Source organism: Struthio camelus, chromosome 1 (assembly GCF_040807025.1).
Source record: "Struthio camelus isolate bStrCam1 chromosome 1, bStrCam1.hap1, whole genome shotgun sequence".
Classification (NCBI taxonomy): Eukaryota; Metazoa; Chordata; class Aves; order Struthioniformes; family Struthionidae; genus Struthio; species Struthio camelus.
In genome coordinates this window covers 56,545,610-56,566,147 of record NC_090942.1, presented here as the reverse complement: position 1 = coordinate 56,566,147, position 20,538 = coordinate 56,545,610, and the positions used below count along the sequence as shown (strand labels likewise).

Below are 20,538 nucleotides of genomic sequence, written 5' to 3'. Positions count from 1 at the left end.
GGGGAGGGTCAACATACTGCAGGCAGAGTTGCTATTCTGAGGGACCCTGACGGGCTGCAGAAATGGGCTAACAGGAACCTCATGAAGTTCAAGAACAGTAAGTGCAAAGTGCCACATCTAGAATGGGGTAACCTCCTGCACCAGGCTGGGCTTGGGGGCTGACCCCTTAGAGAGCAGCTTTGCGGAAAGGGCTCTTGGGGGGCCTGGTGGACAAGAAGCTGAAGGTGAGCTCCTGGGGCAAGGAAGGCCCCCCCCCCCCCACACACACACAATGGGAGTGCAGCTAGTGGGCTGAGTGTGGTAAGTCCTCTTCTGGCCCTGGTGAGAACCTAGAGGCAGCGCTGTAGCCAGTTTTGTGCTCCCTGCTCCTGGGAAGATTGTGGCAAGCTGTAGCAAGCCCAAGGGAGGGCTACAATGATTTTGGGTGGGGGGGCAGTGTATGTGTGAGGAGAGCTGAAAGGACTTGGAAAGGCAAAGGGAGCTCTTACTGCTGTCTACAACTACCTAAAGGTAGGGATGAAACCTTGCTCTTCACCGAGGAGCACAGAGGAAGGCTGGAAGGCAGCAGACAAGGTGGAGATGAGAAACTTGGCTTAGATGTGAGGAAAAATTGTTCTCTGCATAAGTTTTTGAGCATGGGGACAGGAGCCCTAGAAAGGCTGTGGGATCTCTGTCTTTGGAACCATTCAGAGCTCAGCTTTGCGTGGGGGGCAGGACTCTGAGCATCTCCCCCCCCCCCCAGTGGTCCTGTCCCCTCCCACCTGCATGATGTGCACAGTGAGCCCATGTCTCCCCTCTCAGCGGGGCTGCACCAGGGCCTTTGGGCCCCCTCTTAACTTGGCGCTAGGGAGAGGCCTGGGCCTGCAGCCTTCCCCAGTGGGCAGGGGCCCTTCCCTCAGCTGCATGCGGGCAGCATGGCCCTAGCGGTGCCCCCCCTGCTCCCTGTCACGCTGCTGCTGCGGCCACAGGGCGGCACCAGCCACCTGGTGATGGGGTGGTGAGGCTCTGCCTTCCCCCTTTGGGGCGGCGGGTGGGGGGCTGGGGAGGTAGGCACAGGTCTGACAAAATAAGGTGTTTCCTTGTGGCCCTGCCTTTGCTAGCAGTCGTGGTTTATGTAGGACCTAGGTTGTTTTGCTCCTCTCCAGCCTCGAGGGGCAACCCCCTGTAAACATGACGACACGTACAGCTTTGTTAAGACCGTACTTTGAAACATTCATGTAAGAGCAGGACAAAAAAGTCACCGTCCCACCCCGAGTCAGGGTGGCAGGAGGGGGGTGAGGGGGCGTCAGTTCAAGAAACAACAGGAGGGAGCCAAGCACGAACGAAGGGCGACATGTAAACCGCGTCTCGAGCCCTTGGCAGCTGACCCACGTTGAGCGTATTTATACTCTCCTTCGTTCGGATTTCGTGTCCTCATAGGAGAACCGTACCCAGAGAAAGAGGGAAGGGGCTGTCGCCATCAGCCCTGGGTCCCCACGGTGCCCTGCGGCCTTCCCGGGCAAGAGCCGGGCTCTGGCTGTGGGGCATCCCCGGCCCCCCGCAGCGCCCGCTGCCGGGGCGGGCAGGTGGGGGCAGCAGTCCCGCAGGGCAGCGCGCCCCCTGGCCGCCCTCGCTCGGGAGGAAACTGTCCGGCGGTGCAGCTCTCGGGCTGGCCACCGTGACCCTTGAGCTGGCCGGGCCGTCGGCCTCCCTGCTGGCGCTGTGGCCGAAACCAGAAAAAAGAGAGTTGGCATCGTCGCCCCGCCGCCGCTTAGACGGTGACCTCGGTCTTGCTGTTGGTGGAGAGATGCCGCTGGGGCTGGGCGTAGTGGGGCGTCGCGGGGCCAAAGGCCTCGGGCAGCTTCTCGGCGCTGAAGGGGCGCGTGGCGGCGGCGTAGCCCTGGCGGCGACCCTCGGGCCGGGCGCCCCCCTCCCAGCCCCCTTTGAAAGCCGGGCTGGCCAGCAATGGCGGGGGGCCGACTTTCGCCCCTTTGGCTTTGGGGCCCGGCGCCCCCTGCCCCAGGGGGCAGCCCTCGGGCAGGGCCAGCCCCTCGGCAGGGAAGGGCAGGGCGCCGGCGGGGGGCAGCTCTGCCGCGGGGAAGTGCTTGTAGAAGTCCTCCGGGGCGCTCTCTGCGGGGACAGCGGGACGGGGCGTCAGCCCCCCGTGGGGACGGCCGCCCCCCGGTGGGGCCGCGGTCCCCGGGGGGCTGCGCCCTCCTCCCCCCATGCTGTGGGCACCGGGGCTGGGGCAGCTGTGGGGCAGCATGGAGGGGAGGGGCCTGCTGGGTGGGGGAGGGTGCTGGGGGGATCCTGAGCCCTGATTGGCTGGGGGAGTGCTGTGGGTCCTTGGAAGAATCCTGGGCCCTGATTGGTTGGGGACAGAGCTTTGGGTGCTGGTGGGATCCTGGCCCCTGATTGGCTAGGGGAGTGCAGTGGGTGCTGGGGGGGGGATTCTGACTCCTGATTGGCTGGGAGAGTGCAGGGGGAGGGATCCTAGCATCTGATTGGCCAGGGGAGTGCGGTGGGTCTTGGGGAATCCTGGGCCCTGATTGGCCAGGGGAGCGCAGTGGGTTCTGGGGGATCCTGGCTCCCGACTGGCCAGGGGAGGGTGGTGTGTCTTGGGGGATCCTGGCTCCTGATTGGCCAGGGGAGGGTGGTGGGTCCTGGGGGATCCTGGCTCCTGACTGGCCAGGGGAGGGTGGTGGGCACAGGGGTCCTGGGGCAACGGCGGCTCTGCTGGCCCCATGTCAGGGGCGCGCAGCCTGGACCGCAGCTCCTTCGCGCCCGCTCGGGATCCCCTTTCTCCGTCCCCGCCACGGCGGCGTCCCGGGGGTGCCCCATCCCCATCCGCAGCCCAGCGCATCAGAGGGGCAGCGGGGGATCCCCCGGCCCCTGCGCCCGCGCGGCACTTACCCACGGTCTTGAGTGTGGCGTACTTGGCGTAGTCGGGGGCCTGCAGAGGCGCGCCGCTCGCCAGCGGCAGCCCCCTGCCGTGGGCCAGCGGCAGCCCCATGGCAGGGCCGAGGGGGTTGTTGACCATGGCGTTGTTCAGGTGCAGCTTGTCTGGGGAGAGAAAGGCTCGGAAAACGGGAGCGATGCGGGGCCCCGCCGCCCTGCCTCGTGCTGGGTTAAAGCAGGCCTCCCACGGCAGGGGAGGGGGCTGGCGTGGTGCCGCCTTACCTGTGCCGTTCCTGGGGGGCGGGCGGCCGAGCCCCTCGCCCACCTGCACCTGGAGGCCGCCCACGTGGCCGTCAAGCTGCTCCGAGGGGCCCAGGCCCGGCTGCTTCAGCAGGTCCGTCAGCGTCCTGGGGAAGGCGCCAAGGGCGGTCGGGGTGCTACCCGGCCCCGCAGGCTCAGCACAGCCCCAGCGCTCGCCCACCACACCCCCCTCCCCGGCCTGCGCCTCCCCCCGCCAGCCACCGCAGGCACCTTCCCGGGTCCCTCGTGCGCCCTGCTGCTCCTGGTCTCCGTAGTGCCGGGCCCAAACTGAGCAGCTATGGCCAAAGAAGCCACTTTTTTTTTTTGGGGGGCCAAGGACCAAATGCCACCCCCATGCTGAATCCTGCCTTCGCCCATCCTTCCCCTCCTATCTCTGGGTCACGCCGGAAGGGCGTTTTTTTTAGCCTTCGGAGGGAGAGCTTCATAGCTCGTGGTTAGGAAATCGCTACTGATGGCCATTAACACGCACATACACGTCCCAGCTTTTGCCAAAAGGCTACCACACCTCCCTGGCAGCAAATTAAGCTTTGGCTCAGGCTGAACCCTGCCAGGGGCCAACAGCTTCAAGGTGTAAAGCCAGTGAGGGAGACGCATCGCTCAGAGCGGGCCACAAGGGGTAAACCAGAAAGAGTTGGAGAAAAACTGGATTGACATCAACTGGAGCTACACCTCGGGGATGTTTCCCCAGAGCGTGAGGCTGGCGGAACGAGGGGAGAGGTGGCTACACCTTCGCTTGAATTATTTCAAAGTGGCGAAAACCCTGGGGAGTAGCTTAGAGCCGCTGCTCATGCCTCTTTGGGGAGAATGAACTAACGGTGGCCTTTCGCGCATGCGCTGTCCATTTGTAATGCCCTCTTTATAAGTAATAGCATTAAACATTAAACACCATTACATAAGAAAAAGCACTATTTCGTTTAACATTCATGGCTGGAGACGCTGCAGTAGTACTGTGGTGCACAGGCAGTCCCAGCGCAAGGCGCGCACACATTGTTGTGGCCCTCGACAGTGACAGCGAGTCCCAGGGTAGGAAACAATGCTTCTATTTGCATTGGAATTAGCATGAAAGAAACCCACAATTTGTGCTATAAAGAGCAGCCTTGTGCTATCAAGGATGCTCAGGAAAGCAGAGAGAGTCCAGTTAGGGCTTTTGCTGTCTCTCTAATCCCCAGGATCCCTGTCAGCCTGCCTTTCATGTCAAACGCTCTGGCTAGCTCATACGGACACACTAAAAGAGCTGCAGAAGGAGCTCACGATATCAAGTGACTGGACAATAAAACAGCAGATTAAACTCAATGTGGATAAATGTAAATTGATGCATATTGGGGAGGAAGGGTGAATAATCCTGACTTGTTATGTATGTCAGCTCATTTCTCTGGAGCAGCCAAAAACTGCATCTGGAGTAGTGCCTGACTTTGGCTCTCCCAGGACGAAGGAGATGTCACCAAGCTGGGGTGAGCCCCGTGGAGGCCCACCAGAATGATTGAGGGCCAGGGGACACGGTGCCCGAGGAGAGGCTGAGGGAGCTGGGCTGGAGACAAGGAGTCCAAGGAGGGCAATCGCTGCTCTCAGCTGCTGTAATGGGAGCTATAGAAGAGACGGAGCCAGGCTCTTCTCAGAGGTGCACCGTGACAGAGCAAGGGTTGCCAGATGCAAGCTGGACTAAGGGATATTCTGGCTAGAAATAAGGAAATACTCTTCTCCGTGAGGGTTGTCAGACACGTCAGAGGGACCCAGAGTAGCTGTGGGATCTCCATCCTTGGAGATACTCAAAATTCACCTGGCCATGAGCAACCTCATCTAGCTTTGAAGTGAGCCCTGCTCTGAGCAGGGATTGGGCCAGAGACCCCCCTCCCCCCGCAAGATCCCATCTGACCAAAATCTTCGTCTAAGATTATGTAGCAGAACAGGAAAAGGGTTAGAGAAGGGCGAAACATTATTATAGCCTCCATGCACAAGATAAACAGACACTAAATATCGTGAAAAGGCTGGAGAAAGACACAGTATTGGCCTGTAAGACCTGCACAGGGCTACTAGGAGAAACCCCTGGCTCCTGTGCTCCTACATGATCCCTGGCACAAGTAACTCAGGCTCTGCCTCTCTACAAAAGTTTTTTCCTTCCTTTCTGCAGAAATGTGGAGGTTTCCTCCCCTCAGCCCTGCCCAGGCTGATGTGCCTTCAGCTACTGCCAGTGTTAGGTGTATTGCTTTTTCTACTGACTCCCAGGTGACACAAGGTGAACGCACTGACCTTGCATGCCCACCCCCTTCTCCTCCCCTGCATCCCATTCTCCACAAACGCTTGTCTCAGGGACATGGGGTGACTCTCAGACTAGGCTTGGCACCTCTTTCCTAGAGCGGGGTCTGTCACAGCCTAGTCTAAAGCAGCAAGATCACTCATCCACCGTGACTTTCACCCAGTAAAACAGTGAGGAACCAAAGAGCTTTCTGCATAGCCAAGCGAAAAAGAAAAAAGGTCTGAGATTCAGCCACATCCTAGTCTGACCTCACCTTTCCTGCAAAGCTCCACCCATGCTCATCACTTACTACAGACCTTGTATCCCTTTCTGTCTGCCCTGGCCTTTCCTCGTCTCCCACAGAGACATGCCTCCCAAAGCCTTCAAGCAGACAGCTCGTGTCTCCCTCAGGTAGCTGTACAGCGGGGCAACCTGGCTCTCCTGTGGGGCAGGCACATGCACTGCCCTGCAACACACTGGATGGCCTCATCCAAAATGAGAGTGAGAAATAGCACCAGAAGATGTGAAGCTCACAACCTGAGCAGACCAGATCCCGCAGCCCCTTACATGACCTGCCGTCAATGTGTTACGCTTTGGCACTGGCTAGGACTTCCTTATATATAAGGTTTGAGACTTTTCCTTGTCAGGTACGCAGCCCTGAGCCTGACTTGCTTTATCCACCTCTTTGAGCTCCTGTTTCTGCCATCCAGCTCGCAAAGTCCTGCCCCAGCATGCACCATGTGAAGCCAGAGATGTGGTGTGTGAGATGGCACAGTGCTTCTAAGGTTTGCCCTGAAGCCCCAGCCAGGATTATTGGAGGATTGTTCCCAGGACATTATACCTTCCATTTTGGCTGCAATCAGTGAACATCACAGGGCAATAGTAGCCCTGTAGCATCGCAATAGTAGCATCACAGAGCAGCCTCTGGAAAGTTGCAAGGGAAGATCACTCACTTTGTATTTCTTTTACATCATTCTGGGAAAGCTTTGATCTGGCCTCCCCAGGATCACTTAATCTCAAAATGGGATAACAAGCACTTCATGTAGTTCAGCTAAGGGAAATGCAAAGTCCTGCACCTGGGGAGGAATAACTCCATGCATCAGTACAGGGTAAGGGCTGACCAGCTGGAAAGCAGCTCTGCAGAGAAGCACCTGGGGGTCCTGGTAGACAACGTGTTGGACATGAGACAGCAATGTGGATTTGTGCCAAAGAAGGTCAACAGTATCCTGGGCTGCATTAGGCAGAGCACTACTAGCAGGTCAAGGGAGGTGGTCCTTCCCCTCTACTCAGCCCTGATGGGGCCACAGCTGGAGTGCTGGGTCCAGTTCTAGGCTCCTCAGTACAAGAGAGTTGGGAACATACTGGAGAGAGTCCAGTGAAGGCTACAAAGATGATTAAAGAATAGGAGAATTTTCCACAGGGGAGAGGCCGTGAGAACTGGGACTGCCCAGCCTGGAGAAGGGAAGGCTCTGGGGGATCTTTTCAATGTGTATAAATAGCTGATGGAGGAAGGAAAGGAGACAGAAGCAGACTCTTCTCAGAGGTGCCCAGTGACAGGATGCAAGGCAATGGGCACACATTGAAATACAGGAATGCTTCTTAGACATAAGAGAAAACCTTCTTTATGGCGACGGTGGTCACACACTGGCACAGGTTGCCCAGAGAGGCTGTGGTGTTTCCATCCTCGGAGACATTCAAAACCTGACTGGACGTGGCCCCGAGCAACCAGCTCTAGGTGACCCTGCTTGAACAGGGGGTTGGACGAGACAATCTCCAGAGCTCCCTGTCAACCTCGACCATTCTGCGATTCTGAGAGTTTATTTCAGTGCTGTTCTTTGTACAGGAACTCTTTCCTCTCCCTAAACCATCTCTTCCTGAAGACCTGAATACCATTTGGCTTTGGTCTCCAGGTGCACTCAAAACGTAGGACTTCCCTTTGATAAAGCAGATAATTTGCTGAGCTAAACTGGTGTGGCCATGCACCTCTGGAAGACTTCCTTTGGATTATTTACACCTCTCTTGGCCAAATCAGACTCCTCCTGTCACCAAGGCCGTGCCTCCCACTGCTGTGCCCTGTTTTGCTCCAGGCTGCCTGTCTCTGGCTCACTCTGGGGCTGTGGGCAGCAGCTGCATTTGCCCTTGGGATGCTCTAGGACCTGCTGTGGGGGCTTCAGTCCAGATCAGCCTTACACACTGTCCTAGGGATTTCGTTTCACCCTGGCTCCCTCTTCCTCCCATAACTCCAGGGCATGCTTAGTCCAGGGAAGAGGTACCCTGCCGTTTCATGGGATGGGCACACAAGCAAGTTACCAAAAGAAGATTTGGGTGCAAATCCTTGGGTGCCCTCTGGCAGCTGTCCACACGGCTACCTGGCTTGTGCCTGGGTAGAAGAGCCTTAAGGCAGCATCCTGCTGGGGAGCTGGTGCATGTCAGCTCTCACCTTCCCTGAGGTATGTTACTGGCTGGCCCCCTCCCCACAGGCTGCTGTCTCCGCTGCAAGCGTCCCCAGGACTCAGCACTCAAACTGACTTGTTTCATTGGGAAGTTCAATGCAATTTGACCTATTTTTTTTCTCCTCAGGTCTGTTTATGAAGCGTAAGCAATCCTTTATCTGTGACTTTCTCCACATTAAATCCATCACTCCTTTTTTTCATAAACCTACCCTCAGCATCGCCTGCCCAGAGCATGGACGAGAACAATAGCTGCAAAACCAGCTCTTAATAAGTGGTTTTGCTAAGGTAGAAACTGCACACAGACCCTGAGTGTCAGCAACACCTGACTCACCAACCCTCCCATACCACAAGCCATACCACAGGCAAGCACTTCAGGTTCAGCCCATGTGGGGCTGCACCCTGCAGCAGGTCAATGGGGCTTTTCCTTCACCCCAGTGCCTGGGCACATGCCGTTGCACCTGCAATGGCTGGCTCTGTCAGCCTGGGGCTGTAGGAGGCTCTACATGGTGTCACCCGGGGTAGAATCCAGCTGGACATGTCATGGAGGTCCAGCCAGGGCAGTTGGGGGGCTGGGAGTGCAGTCAACTGCCCAGCTCTAGGAATAGCTATGCACCTCCCCACATGCATCCCCGTCCCTGCACCCTGCAGCGTGAGGGGGATAGAGCTGGAGGGTGACGCAGTGCTGTCTGCACTATATGTATTTTGGGGTTTTTCCTTCAGACTAGCCCTAGCCTGGTCCTATGGCCTGAGGGCTCGGTGGTTGGGGAAGGTTGGGTCTGCTCCTGGAGCACATCTCCCAGGTTAGTTCATCCAAAAGTATGTGGCTCTGAGATGGCTCCAGGGTGCAGATCAAGGTTGGGCATGCAGGGAAGATCAGCAGATTGGCTTTAAATCTGCACTCCTCATCTGAAATTAAACACTAATGTAGAGGCACCTGTTGCCAGGACCAGTCTCCATCCACCTCGCTGTGACTGAGGATGCTGAGCTCACATGGCCACACCTAAAGGTTAGTGGCCTAACCTGGAGCGAAATTCCACTCTGAGCTACCACCTGCATGGGGGAGAAGACTGGCTTACCCAGGCAAAGCCTTGCCTGGGCTTGTGTGCAGTCTTCTCTAGGCCAAGCCTGGAAGACTAGGCCAATGAGCTTAACTGGGGCCCACCAAAACCAGCCTGGTGCAAGCCCCAAGAGCAAACCCCAAGAGCAAGCAAAGAGGCAAATCCTGGAGCAGTGACAGTGACAAGTCAGAAATAGCTCTATGGCAAGAACCAGCATATGGAGATCAGTGCTCCTGAGCCACCCTGGGGGAACTACTAGATGCATGAAATGGAGGTGACCCTGTGGGAGTGGGGAAACAGGGCCTGACAGGCCAACCCAAGTCCAGAGGCTAACCCACTTTTGGGAGCCCTGTAGAAGGAGAGAGGCATCATTAAGACACATGTCTGGAAATCACAACAGGAGAGCTTTTGCAAGCCGTGGGCAAGGGGAGTCAGAAGAATCAGAGGAAGATACAATGCAGCCATCAAAGGAGGAGAGGGATAAACGAGTGACAGTTGAAGTGACATTGCCCCAGGGCGGAGCGAATGCTTTGCTCCTGCACTTGGAGGGGGAGCAGAAGGTTGCAGCCTGTCGGCTGAGTGAGGAGGTGAGGTGAGAAGCCAGTGCAACTTTAGGTGAGCAAAATTATGGCGGGAGTGGAGCCATACAGTACGTCAGGGCTGCGGGGGCGTTGGCACCCTGGCCTTCCACACTGCTGTCAGTGCCAAACAAGAGCTTTGCCGTTGCCTCCTGGGGAGACTTTTCCCATGACTTACAGTGCTTGGGGCTGGGGCCGTCTGTCTGTGCAGTGAGACAGTGTTGGTGCTGCAGGACACCTGCCTGCTGTCCCTGTAGAGGTCGGGACCACAGGGCAAGGTGGTTTTGCAAAACTGGAGCTGCAGCAGGAGGTTACAGAACTTGGGCAAGGCACTGTGTGGTGGAGGTGAGCTGGCCCAGCTGGACATCGCTGCCAGCCCATAACCTGTCCCACCCTGGCACAGCTCGGTATGCTGGGATCCTGGGGGGGGTGGGGGTGGGGCTACCCAACAGCAGACGCTAACAAAGGGTTGGGAAGGGAAAGCAGGCTGCTTAAGAGCAGCTAGAGCCCAGCACCATGCTTCCATGGGTGCATGGTACCTCCCAGCTTATCCATCAGGTCTTTTCTCCAGGCTAACCGCATGGCCTCTTTGGTGGGCAGACTGGGAGATGATGTTGGCAGAGACATGATGCAGTCTAGCGTGCTGTGTCCCTCCCCGTGGAGGGACTGGCACATTGCAAGGCTGTGAGAAGGTGACTGCGATTACTTCAGACACGTTTGGTTACACCCCAGAGCACCTCTGCCCTGAGAGCGTTCATGGTGAGACACACACGTCACCTTCTGTGGGGACTCAAAGACCTTCTCTCTTGAAGGAGCAACACTTAAATGGCCTGAAATCTTCCAGAATCCTGACCCCTCTCCCATCCTGTCTTGGTCAGCGTTACCACCAGCCGGGAAAGGACAAGACACTCGTTTTTAGTTTGTCTGAGTCTCATTCTGCTCTGTCTCAGCAGGTCAGGTGAATGGAGACGGCAAAAGAAATGAATTCTGCCCCACTCGCTCACGTACCACCTGCCCAGGTCTCTCATTGCTGCCAACGCTGACTGCTAAATACAGATCAGGAAATAGCCTGCTGACACATTTGTCCTTTAGGAGGGAGAAATGGGAGCAGCACTCAGAGCTCCTGTTATCTGTATGCAGGGAAGAGGAGCTCGGTGGAGGGAGACGGGCACAGCCATGGGAGCAGGGACAAAGGCTGTTGCTGCCCTCACGAGGGCATCACTGCAGGCCTGGGGAGCCCTTGGGATCCCCTTGGGCAGCAATCCACAGCAGCTCTTGGCCATGACTCCCCTCCTGGCTGCGCTCGACCAGCCCGTCCACTCTTCTGCACACCTGCCCCAGGGTGGCTGGACCATTAGGTGACACCAACACGTGACGTCAACCGAGGCTGAGGGCAACAGAGCCATGCTGAACCTCCCGGGAGAGGATTGCTGCCAGATGAGGGCTCTGAGGGACCAGCAGGACATCACGTGTAGAAGTCAGATGGGAGTAACTATAGGGAGGAGGCCTGTATTTCCCTCCGTCCCCATAGCTGGGTCATTTTGGTCTCTTTCTGCAGAGAGCTGGGGCAGCACGTGACAAGGCATGTACCATATTGCCTGCAAACACCTTTTCTAGGTCTTTGCCGCTTCCTGCAACCGCAGGCATCAACCACAAGCACAGCCTCAGCCTGGAGCATTGCCAGAGAAACACCCATTGCAGTCAGATGTACAGTGGGACTGGGTTTCAGAACCCCAAATTGCCCAGAGAGAGACCCGGCCTGGCCTACAGCAAAACACGAGCATCTGGAGGGGCTTGGCTGCTGCAGCAGCCAGTGGCACCGTCTTGGCAGGATGGCTCGAGGCAGTGCTATCCCTCCTGTCCTCAGGCCCGCTGCTCCCCTCTCCAGCCCCTCACCTGGGCAGCAGGTGGCCAGGGAAGCTTGGCAGGCTGCTCTGCAGTAGCCATTCTTTGGGAGGCACAGCTTGCACGTTCCTGCAGATGCACGCTGGGTGCAAGTATGCCCACACAACCCTGACTGGTCTCTCTTTGACGTTAGCAGTACCCATAGAAGCATATGCAAGACTATTTATTTTCCCCGTTCCAGCAGCCCGCACTGCCCCTCACAAGGCTATAAATGGCTGCTGTATGTAATTCTTTTTTCTCCTGAGATGGCTTATCCCTATGGATATTCACCCCATAGGCAACCCCAGCCATAACTCCATTTGTCTAGAGGCCAACTTTGCTGTGTGCCTACCAGTGAAAGCCCCAGGAAGCACACCACTAGGAGAGATGTCATGGCAGCCTGCTGCACTGGTACACCTGTGGTAGAGTGTCTTGAGATACCCTTGGCATCTTGGCGGATCTCAAGGTTTGGAACATTTGGGGTGCAATAGCTGATTTTCCTTGAGTTTCCCTGAAAGGTCCCCAGATCTCTTGCCCACAGGTGTCCAACAGATGCAGAATCTTTCTGTGGGATCTGATGGTGTGAATCTAAAAAGATTCATGTAGCCTAGGAGGTCCCTACGTCCCTGGAGATCTGGGGCCTAAAGAAAAACACAGGCAGGTGTTCCTGACTCACACGGGATTTGGACACGCTGAGCAAATGCTCAGGATGGGTGCCAAGCATAATCCGAACAGGAAGAAGAACGGTTTATGGGAACCACCATAAGGACCTGCAGAAGGACAGCAGCCGTCATGGGGAGAAGGAAGAGGGAACAGGTAGCCTGCTAGCTGAGTGCACAGCCCGTCAAAGATAGGAGGACAAGGCTCAGATCCTGCTGGGAAATAGGTGTTGTGAAACACCAGATGTTCCCTTGAGAAAATGTAGGGTGGTCAGGCAGAAAAGTCCAGGAAAAGCCTCCACTTGGCTGGGCAAATTGAGAAGAGTTGCTGTGTGTGCATGAACTGAGCTGGTGGATGGCCCTGGGCTTTTCAGCAGGCAGAGGTGACTTAAGGTGTGTGTGTAGGGGTCTAAAAATCACCTGCTGCAGGGAATGAGACATGTTATCTGCTGAACAGTTTTTTCCCCTACAAGACAAAAAAGCCTCCATTGCCACTTGTAGGCCACTTCTATGATAGCAGCCAAGAAAGTCTGCTGGGATGCCCCAGGTCTGCCCCATGCAGAACTGCCTCTAGGGCTGTTTGGGCCACAAGCTGACCTCCAAGAGAGGACAGGGGCTCTTGGTGATGGTGACAGCATGGAGCCAGCAGGGCTCAGTAGTTTGCAATTTCCTTCCCACCCTGGGGAGGATAGACAACCATTCACACTGGGCACTGCAGCCTGAGAGACTCTCACATGCCTCCTCCTCTCATTTGCTCTGGTGGTGACCAGCAGTGAGAGCTGGGAGAGTAAGCTGTCCGCAGGATGAACATGGTGCCAGGTGAGGGGTGAAGTATTGACTGGGAGTGAGCGTGGGTTGTTCCATAGCAAAGGTGCATCGAATGGGCTCGCTAAGCATCTTGCAAGATCAAGAAATCCCTCAAAACCTTCCTGCTCCAGGGGACAGGAGGCCTAGCCGACCATGCTGAGTCCAGAAAGGAGTAGGCTAGGAGACGTGGGGCTGGTGAACATAACCTTAGCCTGGCCTCCAGACAAAGGTGCCACCGTGGGTAGGGCAGTAGCTGGTGGGGAAGGAGGGAAGGATCCCATCTTCCTAACATGGGCTTCCTTGCTTCCACCTAGATGAGCAGGGTGTGGATGTCCTTTTTCTGTGCTGGCGCCAATCACGCTATGCTTAGTTGAACATCTGGGAGAACTTGCTGGAGCAGGAGGTGGTGGGGTCTCAGGACAAGCTGGATGGTCCTGGTCTCTCAGGTTCAGGTGAAGCAGGACACTGAGATGTGTCTGACTGGGGCGTTCAGGTTTCTCAGTGCCATGAGGATCAGCAGCAGAGCTGGTGGGGTTTTCTGAGACTTATTGCTCTTCACAGCTCAGAGCTTGAATCCCTCCCCACTGGAGCACCTCCATAAGACATGTCCCTCATCTATACAGACGACTGAGGGGAAGTGACCCTTGGAGTATGTGAATTTTACAGCCTGTAGGGACCAGGAACAGGATGACATTTGAAGGCGTGCAAGTGGCGGGCCTTCCTCCTTAGTCTAGGAAGTTTGAAAGCAAAGACTCCAGGAACAGTCCTGAAGTATGATGAACGCTCCCCAGGAACAGGAAAAAACCGGCAGTGCAAATGGAGAGAAACGGATACCAAGCCAGTTGTGCAACAAGAAATTGGCCTCAGGCCACGATGCAGTCCACAAGGAGCAATGTGAGAAGCTCCTACCTGAAGCACTGAGAGGGACAAAAGGTTGCATTGCCCATGCAGAGCTGCGTGTGGGTTTACAGGAGAGAGGCAGACAGCAATATTTGCACTCTCTTGGTAGTGCTGAGATGAAACATGGTGCACAGGCTGCTTGTGCACACAGCCACACCGGGATGGAGGCAATGGTGCAGCCTGTGCCAGAAACCTGTGCTAGTCTCACATGCACGGAAAGGAGAGCTTGCAAAATACAGGGCATAGAGGGTCTGGCAGAGACACAAAAGACCCGGCCATCGAGCAAGTTGTATGGATGGCTTAGTGTCCCGTTATAAGAGAAGAACATGCCTGGGGTGGGTGTAAGGAGTCCTCAGGCAGCTGTCAGCCACGGGCTCAACTCTGCACCATCACTGGACAAAGCCCAGGGAAACAGGGATGGCTCCTCCATCACCCCACCACCTTGGACGCAGTTGCTGGTCCAGGGCTGGTGCTTTGCTCTGCAATGCTTTGCACAGCTTTGCTGCTGCGCTGCTCTTATACCTGTCTGCCTTTGTGCATGGATCTCCATGCGTTTCAGTGGGGTATATGGGATGCGACATCACCCCTTTGATTCATAGGCACTTTTTCCTTTTCTGCCATCTTCAGTGCAAAAAGGTCTAGCAAATTTTGTGGCAAATGGGCTCACAGGGTGGTAGAGATGCACTCTTCTGCCTGCCATCCCCTTTCCTGGACTGTGCCATCACCCAGCAAAGCTGGAGTTGCTTTCAGTTTAAGCAGAAGGAGCCACTCAATAGGGAACGGGAAAAGGAGATTGCTCTCCCTGCTCCTGCAGCGACATTGAGAAAAACCACCCCGTGCGGGCCAGCAACAGCTGTGCAATGCTGTGGCACGCAGCCAGAGCTCAGGCGCAACTACTCTGTGTGCGGTACGGATGGAGGTGGGCTTCTAATTTTGTCCCATGAGAAAAACACAAAGACATGCAAGAAAAACTTTCCTTTTCCCACTCCATATGCCCATGTCCAAAAAATCTGCAGCTTCTAGGAAGAAAAGATCTGTGGAGCAATGACCCATATATTTCAAAGTGCAATCCCATGTGAGCTGAAAGTGTGCTTATGGGGAGCTTATAAATTACCGCTCTGTTAAGCAGGAAAGTTCTGACTTGTATTAGTGAAATGGGAAGCAAAAGAAAAAAGGAATCACTTAGCTTTGGTAGAACTGAGGCTACAAGTAGAAAACAAGCTTCCCTCTGATCAACAGCAAGGTTCCCACCAGGTAGCTGATGGATGAAACAAGAAAATGCAAGACCTGCTGGTGGGAGCCAGGTTTGGCGTCCCGGAGACAGGCCTAGGGGGTGTCCTGCCATGTAATCGTTTGCGTTCCCACGAGAGAGCTAGGTGCCGGCACAACCAGGTCAATACGCCAAATTGTCTCTCTCTTACACACACAAGCCTGTAGAGACTCCTGCACCCTCCCCGGTTTGTGTCACCCCAGCATCACACCTGGATGAGTACCAAGATTTCCCCTCGGCCTCTTGGCCCCCAGCACCCGTGCAGCAAAGGGCTGTGGGGCAGCCCCAGCCCTGCCAGGCGAGGCAAAGCTGGGACCCAGACTTGCTGGGGTCCCATCGTGGTCAGCGGTGTTCCCAGAGACCCGGGAAGTGGTTTCCAACCCAGCTGCAGAGCTTGGGGCCCCGTGGGCAAGCCCAAGGTCGAGGCATGAGGCCGCCAGCTGGAGGTAATGATATCTCTCCTGTCTTTGCATCCCTGCTTCCCTTGAAAGGTTTTTGGGCCAACCAGCCCTGAACACAGGGGCACATCTTCGTGCCCACGGGCATCCTGCCCTCTCAGAGACGATGATGCGCCTCTTGCAGGGGCCACGGTGGGGCGGTGAGGTGTGCTAGGACGGCCGCGTCTCTGGAGCCGGGCTGTTCGTCATCCCCCTTACCCCAGGCTGGGAGACCAAAGAGCAAGGGGGTGTGTGGGCTGCACCCTTCCTGGCTGCAGCATCTCCTTCCAAGGAGCAGGGGTGGGGAGGGGGGGCAAAAAAACCCCAAACATGAGATTGAAAGGGGAGTCGGAAAGCAAGGCGGCTGGCAGAAGCCGTATTGATCCTGTCAACCTGCCAGCACTTCCTCAGGCGACACAGGGCAGAGATGCAGACACAGACACCAGGCCAGGTCCCCCTCAAGGGAAGTACTGGAGCATGGAGCCCCAAAACAGCATTGCACGGCTCAGGGGGGCCTTGCGACCCCCAGCCCCACTTAGTTTGTGGCCAGCCTCCTCCAAATGCGGAGGGCTCAGCCCTGCCTTCCCCTGGCCCTGGCTCCGTCGGCCTCTCCTCCTGGGGATGGGAAGGGCGGTTTGGGCATGGGGTGCGCTAGGTCTGGGCATGGGGTGGAGAGGAGCCGGGGTGGGGTGCACAGAGTCCGGGGATGGGCGCAGTGAGTCCGGGATGCAGCAGGTCCAGGGATGGGATACAGTGGATTTGGGCACAGGATGCAGTGGGTCTGGGAATGGGGCGCAGTGCCCAGGTGCTGCCCAAGTCCCATGCAGGCAGGGGGAGGCAGGCGCTCCACGGAAAGGAGGGAGTCTCCCCACGCTCGGGGCTGCAATCAGAGCTGCTCCCTGATTGTCCCGGTAAAATCATTTCCTCTGGCCATGCTTTTTTTTTTTTTCTTTTTAAGCTAAAATTCCAGAACAAAATGGTGTAGAAATGGATTTATCACCAGATTTGATGTCCTCACTAGGAGGATGCGAAGTAGAGCATGCACCTTGCTGATTAGAAAGCCAGCAAGGTGCTGGCTTGAGGCTCAAATACCTAGTGCGCACCTCCCCCCCCCCCCAGCCCTCCCTTCCCCTGCAACCACCTGCCTGCGCTCTTCTCCTCCCCATTTGGTTTTGGGGGGCAGAATCGGCCTGTCCGGACCTGTCTCCGCTCTGGCGCCGCGCAGAGCCCAGGCATCCTGCCCGGCCACCTGCGGGAGCAGGCAGGGCGGCTGGAAGGGGCTGCAGGCAGCGCGTGCACACGAGCGTGCAAGGCGGGAGGAGGATGAGGAGGGACAGCTCTGAGTCAGGCATGAGCCGCCGGGGCCGAGCTGTGCCTGGCAGGGTGAAAAAGCAGCCGATGCCCCGGTTGGGGCAACCGGGGTGGGGAGCGAGGCCGACGCGTCGGGCTATGCCGCCTGCCCGGGAAGCACGCGGCCTTATCCTGGACACCCCCCAGCTCCCCCCACCCTGGAAAGCCAGGGACACGCGACGGAGCACATTGTGCGCCCGCCAGCCGCGGTTGGTGCATCATGCTAAGGCCTGGGCGCGTGTGACATCTCTTTGCCCCGAGCTGGGACTCAACCTTCCCTCGGTGCCGCTTGGGAGACATCCCTGCAGGGGAAGGGGCTGCGCCGAGCGCGGGGAGGTAAAAACAAGCCTCGGCCTGGCATTTCAGTGGCTGCACATGTGTGTGTGTGTTTGTGTGTGTGTGTGTGTGCGAGCGAGGGAGGGAGGGGAAGACAGAAATGGGGCAAGAAGCGTTTATTTGAAGTCAGGGATAATGAGCGAGCGAGCCGGGAAGCGGGCGATGCGCTAATAGCAAGACAAAACGGGAGGGAGGAGTGGGGAAAGTGGAAGGAGGGATGGGAGCCAGGGCAGGGGGAGAAAGGGGGAGACGCGTGTGCAACGCCGTGATCTTTTCTCTCCCCCCGTCCCCGCCTCCGGCCCCACACTTACCGGGGCGGCTCAGCCCCGGACGGAGCAGGAGAGATAAGAACAAGGGCCAGGAGCCCGGCGGCGCGTGACCCTTTCCCCCCACTGCCGCCCTCCCCGCTGCACCCCGGGCTGCAGGGCAGAGGGACGGCGAGCCCTGAGGGGTTGGCAGCCCTCCGTAACAGCCCGACACGCACATGCGCGAGCCCATGTGCCGCGCACAAACACAGCCAGGACGGGCAGGAACTGTAAAGACGCCTCTTGTGAATCTCCTCTCCCCCCCCATGCCGGCAATGAGGATAAACCCGCGACAACTGTTGTCCAGGATTGTCCTAGACGTAGGCTAAGACAATCCCAAACACATCAGGAACCACGAATTTGGGGGGGGGGGAAGCCACTTCTAATAGGTGACGTTTTGCCCACCCCACTGACGGGGGGCTGGTTCTCCTCCGCAAGGGACAGACCTCGCAGCCTCAGGGGATCTGACCACGTCATTTAGGAACGAACGGAGTGACACGCTTTCCCCCCGTCCCTGGGCAAGCTATTCCCGGGGCTGGCAGCCCCTCCTGGCTGGAAAGGACCAGGATCCCTAGCCCACATCTCCCTCCTGCGCGGCTTCACTCCACGTTTCGGCAGGCTGGGCTCGTTCCTGATCAGCCCCCCCGTCCCCATCATTGCCCAGAGGGACATGGTGGTGGCCCCGCTGGGAGCCTGGGCCAAGCCAAGGCTCACCCTGGGGAAGGGGGACCCAGAGCCCAGAGCTGGGGGTTGGAGCTGTCCTGCAGGGGGGCCACGGGGGTGAAGGAAGGGGGCGCCCCCCCCACCGCCCTTTACCTGGACATGGTCATCTCCGCTTGGGGGCTCTGTGACTTCTCCAGGCCCAGCTTGGTGAAGATGCCCGCCAGCACCATGATGGCCACCACGCCGCAGATGATGTACACAATCATGTTGGTCTTGTCCCGGGTGGGATCCTCGGGGGTCTCGTCCACCCGAGCTGGCGGCTGGCCCGTGTTGACCCAGTTGGGGGTGTCGTAGTTGGAGCAGCCGCTTTGGTCCAGCCGCCCAGGCTTGAACTGGCAGCAGAAGCGGTACCCGCAGGTCCCGCAGCAGTACTGGTAGATCCCCAGGTTGCAATTAAACGGCGGGTCCCACTGCCCCATAACGTCGTAGTAGCCGCGGCAGCGGTCGCCCCCCGGCATGGCTTCGGTGGGCGCCGCGGCCGCGTCCTCGGCCGTGGGCCCCCAGCTGGCGTTGCTGCTCTCCACCTGCCCCTCGGGCTGGGGGCCCCGCGTGCTGGGCTCGCTGGTGCCCACCCGGCCCGGGTCCAGGAGCACCAGGCAGCAGATACCAAAGAGGTAGCTCCGCTCCATCCGCGGGCCGCCCCGGCTCGCCATGCCGGGCACCCTGTCGCTCAGGGCTGCGCGGCCGGTTCGTCTCCCACGGGGCAGCAAGCGAGGAGCATCCGCCGGCTTGCAGCAGCCACCTGCGCCGCTGCGTGCAGCCCTCCCTGCGGGAAGGGGCGAGTTACGCACGCTGTCCCCCCCGGCCCTCGCGAGACGGGCCCCCCGGCACAAGCCTCATGGCTGCAAAAAAGCCCCCGCGGAGAAGAGATGAGGGTTTGGCTGAGGGAAGGGCAAGGGGAGGCCGGGGTGGGGGGGGGGAAGGAAAGGAGAAAGACAAAACAGAAGAAGGGAAAAAAAAAGTGATTGGAAAAAAAAAAAACCCGCAAAGTGCGAGGGGAGGCACCCCCTCCTCTCTTGGCAAAAAAAATAACCCCACAGGCAGCAATTCAGAGCAGGAGCTCAGGCGCGCGGCGGCGAAGAGCCCTCATCCCCTCTCCATCGCTTAGGAGGGACTCCCGCATCCCGGCGGCGCCACCTCCGCCGTCCATCCCATCCCGGCTGCCGGCAGAGGCGGCGGGAGGCGAGCGGGCAGGCAGGCAGCGCGCGCGGCTGCCTCTCCCCCTTCCTCCCAGACACTGAGCTCCTGACAGGGGGAAAAAAAAAAAAAAGAAAAGAAAAGGAAAACCCAGCCCTTCACACCAGAGAGGGAGGGAGAGAGGGAGGGAGCGGCAGGCAGAGGGCGGCGGGAGAGGCAGCAGGAGAGGGCGAGTCGGCCGCCCCACACGCGCCGCGGCCATGGAGGGCTTCGCTCCCCGCCGCCCGGCAGCAGAAGCGCCCTCACCGAGTCCTCTGCTGCGCTCCCGTCGGCCGCCCCACGCGCGCGAGGAGCCCCGGCCCGCGGCCAGCCCTCGTGGCCGGGCCAGCGGCCCAGGCGCGAGGTGCCCGCCGCCCTTTGGGGAGGGGGGTACGAGCTGCGCCCAGGCCCCCTTTCCCCCCCCCCCCGCTGCTCCCCGTGCTCCACCGGTTCCTCCTCCTCCTCCTCGGCGCGATGCCCCCGGGGGTTTTCTGCGCCAACTTTTTGGCCGGGGTGGGGGGAGGAAGGAGGGTTTCTGCCGAGCGGAGAGCTGCTAGGTGGCTTCAACCCCTTTCTGGGCACCGCACAGCTCCTACCGCCGGTGCCAGGCCCCCGGCGCCCCCGGCAGCTTGGCGTCCCGGACCACAAACGAGCTTTGTGCGGAGCAAGCAACCAGCCGGGCGCAGCGGCTTCAGGCAGCATCCCAAAGGGCACGCGGGGCCCATAGCTCGCCAGCTCGCCCGCCGTGACCCGCTCAGCCAGCGAGCGCCGGAGAGCGTTGCCCCGCGTGCGGCGCGGGGAAAGAGTCCCAGGCACGGGGTTGGGGGGGGGAGGGGGATAAAACGTACCGTCACCATCCTCTCCGCACATCGTAATGGCGCGGGGTTTCGGGCCAGAGCTTTGCACAAGCAGCTGCACAGCGAGGGTGAAACGCCGCTGTGTTTTGCTCGCGGGACGAATTTAGGCGATAAAATATATCGGAAAGAAAAGGGTTAGCTTCAGCTCGCCCTGCCCCGCTGCAGTGAGCGCCCCGGGACGTCCCAGGAGGCGGCGAGCCCGGTGGAGACGGCGCAGGCAGGAGCTGCTGCGGCGGCCCCGGAGGGACCCTTCCACCGCCCTCTGCCTCGGGAGACGGGGAGCCCCTCGCGCCCCCCTTTCCTCTGTCGAGTCA

General features: G+C 58.5%; 1 protein-coding gene across 2 annotated transcripts; it reads right to left on the bottom strand.

Moving 5' to 3' along the window:
- Positions 1 to 1,615: 1,615 nt before the first annotated feature.
- On the bottom strand, positions 1,616 to 20,267 carry SHISA8 (shisa family member 8). Of its 2 annotated transcripts, XM_068940836.1 has the most exons (5): positions 20,216 to 20,267; positions 18,285 to 18,957; positions 3,160 to 3,284; positions 2,893 to 3,042; positions 1,616 to 2,109 (listed from the first exon to the last, which is right to left on the bottom strand). In XM_068940836.1, the coding sequence occupies exons 1-5, from the start codon at positions 20,235 to 20,237 to the stop codon at positions 1,751 to 1,753; spliced, it is 1,329 nt and encodes a 442-aa protein (XP_068796937.1). In that variant the 5' UTR covers positions 20,238 to 20,267; the 3' UTR covers positions 1,616 to 1,750. The 2 variants fall into 2 exon arrangements, with proteins under 2 accessions (XP_068796937.1, XP_068796935.1); XM_068940834.1 differs by lacking the exon at positions 1,616 to 2,109 and having other exon boundaries at positions 2,310 to 3,042.
- Positions 20,268 to 20,538: the final 271 nt, after the last annotated feature.

Excerpts from the sequence above, each read along its gene's own strand:
- SHISA8 (XM_068940834.1), bottom strand. The coding sequence starts at position 20,237 with ATGTGCGGAGAGGATGGTGACG. Across the intron at positions 18,958-20,215 it reads GTGCGGAGAGGATGGTGACG|GGAGGGCTGCACGCAGCGGC; the intron begins GTACGTTTTATC and ends CCCTTCCCGCAG. Across the intron at positions 3,285-18,284 it reads GCGGAGATGACCATGTCCAG|GACGCTGACGGACCTGCTGA; the intron begins GTAAAGGGCGGT and ends CGCCTTCCCCAG.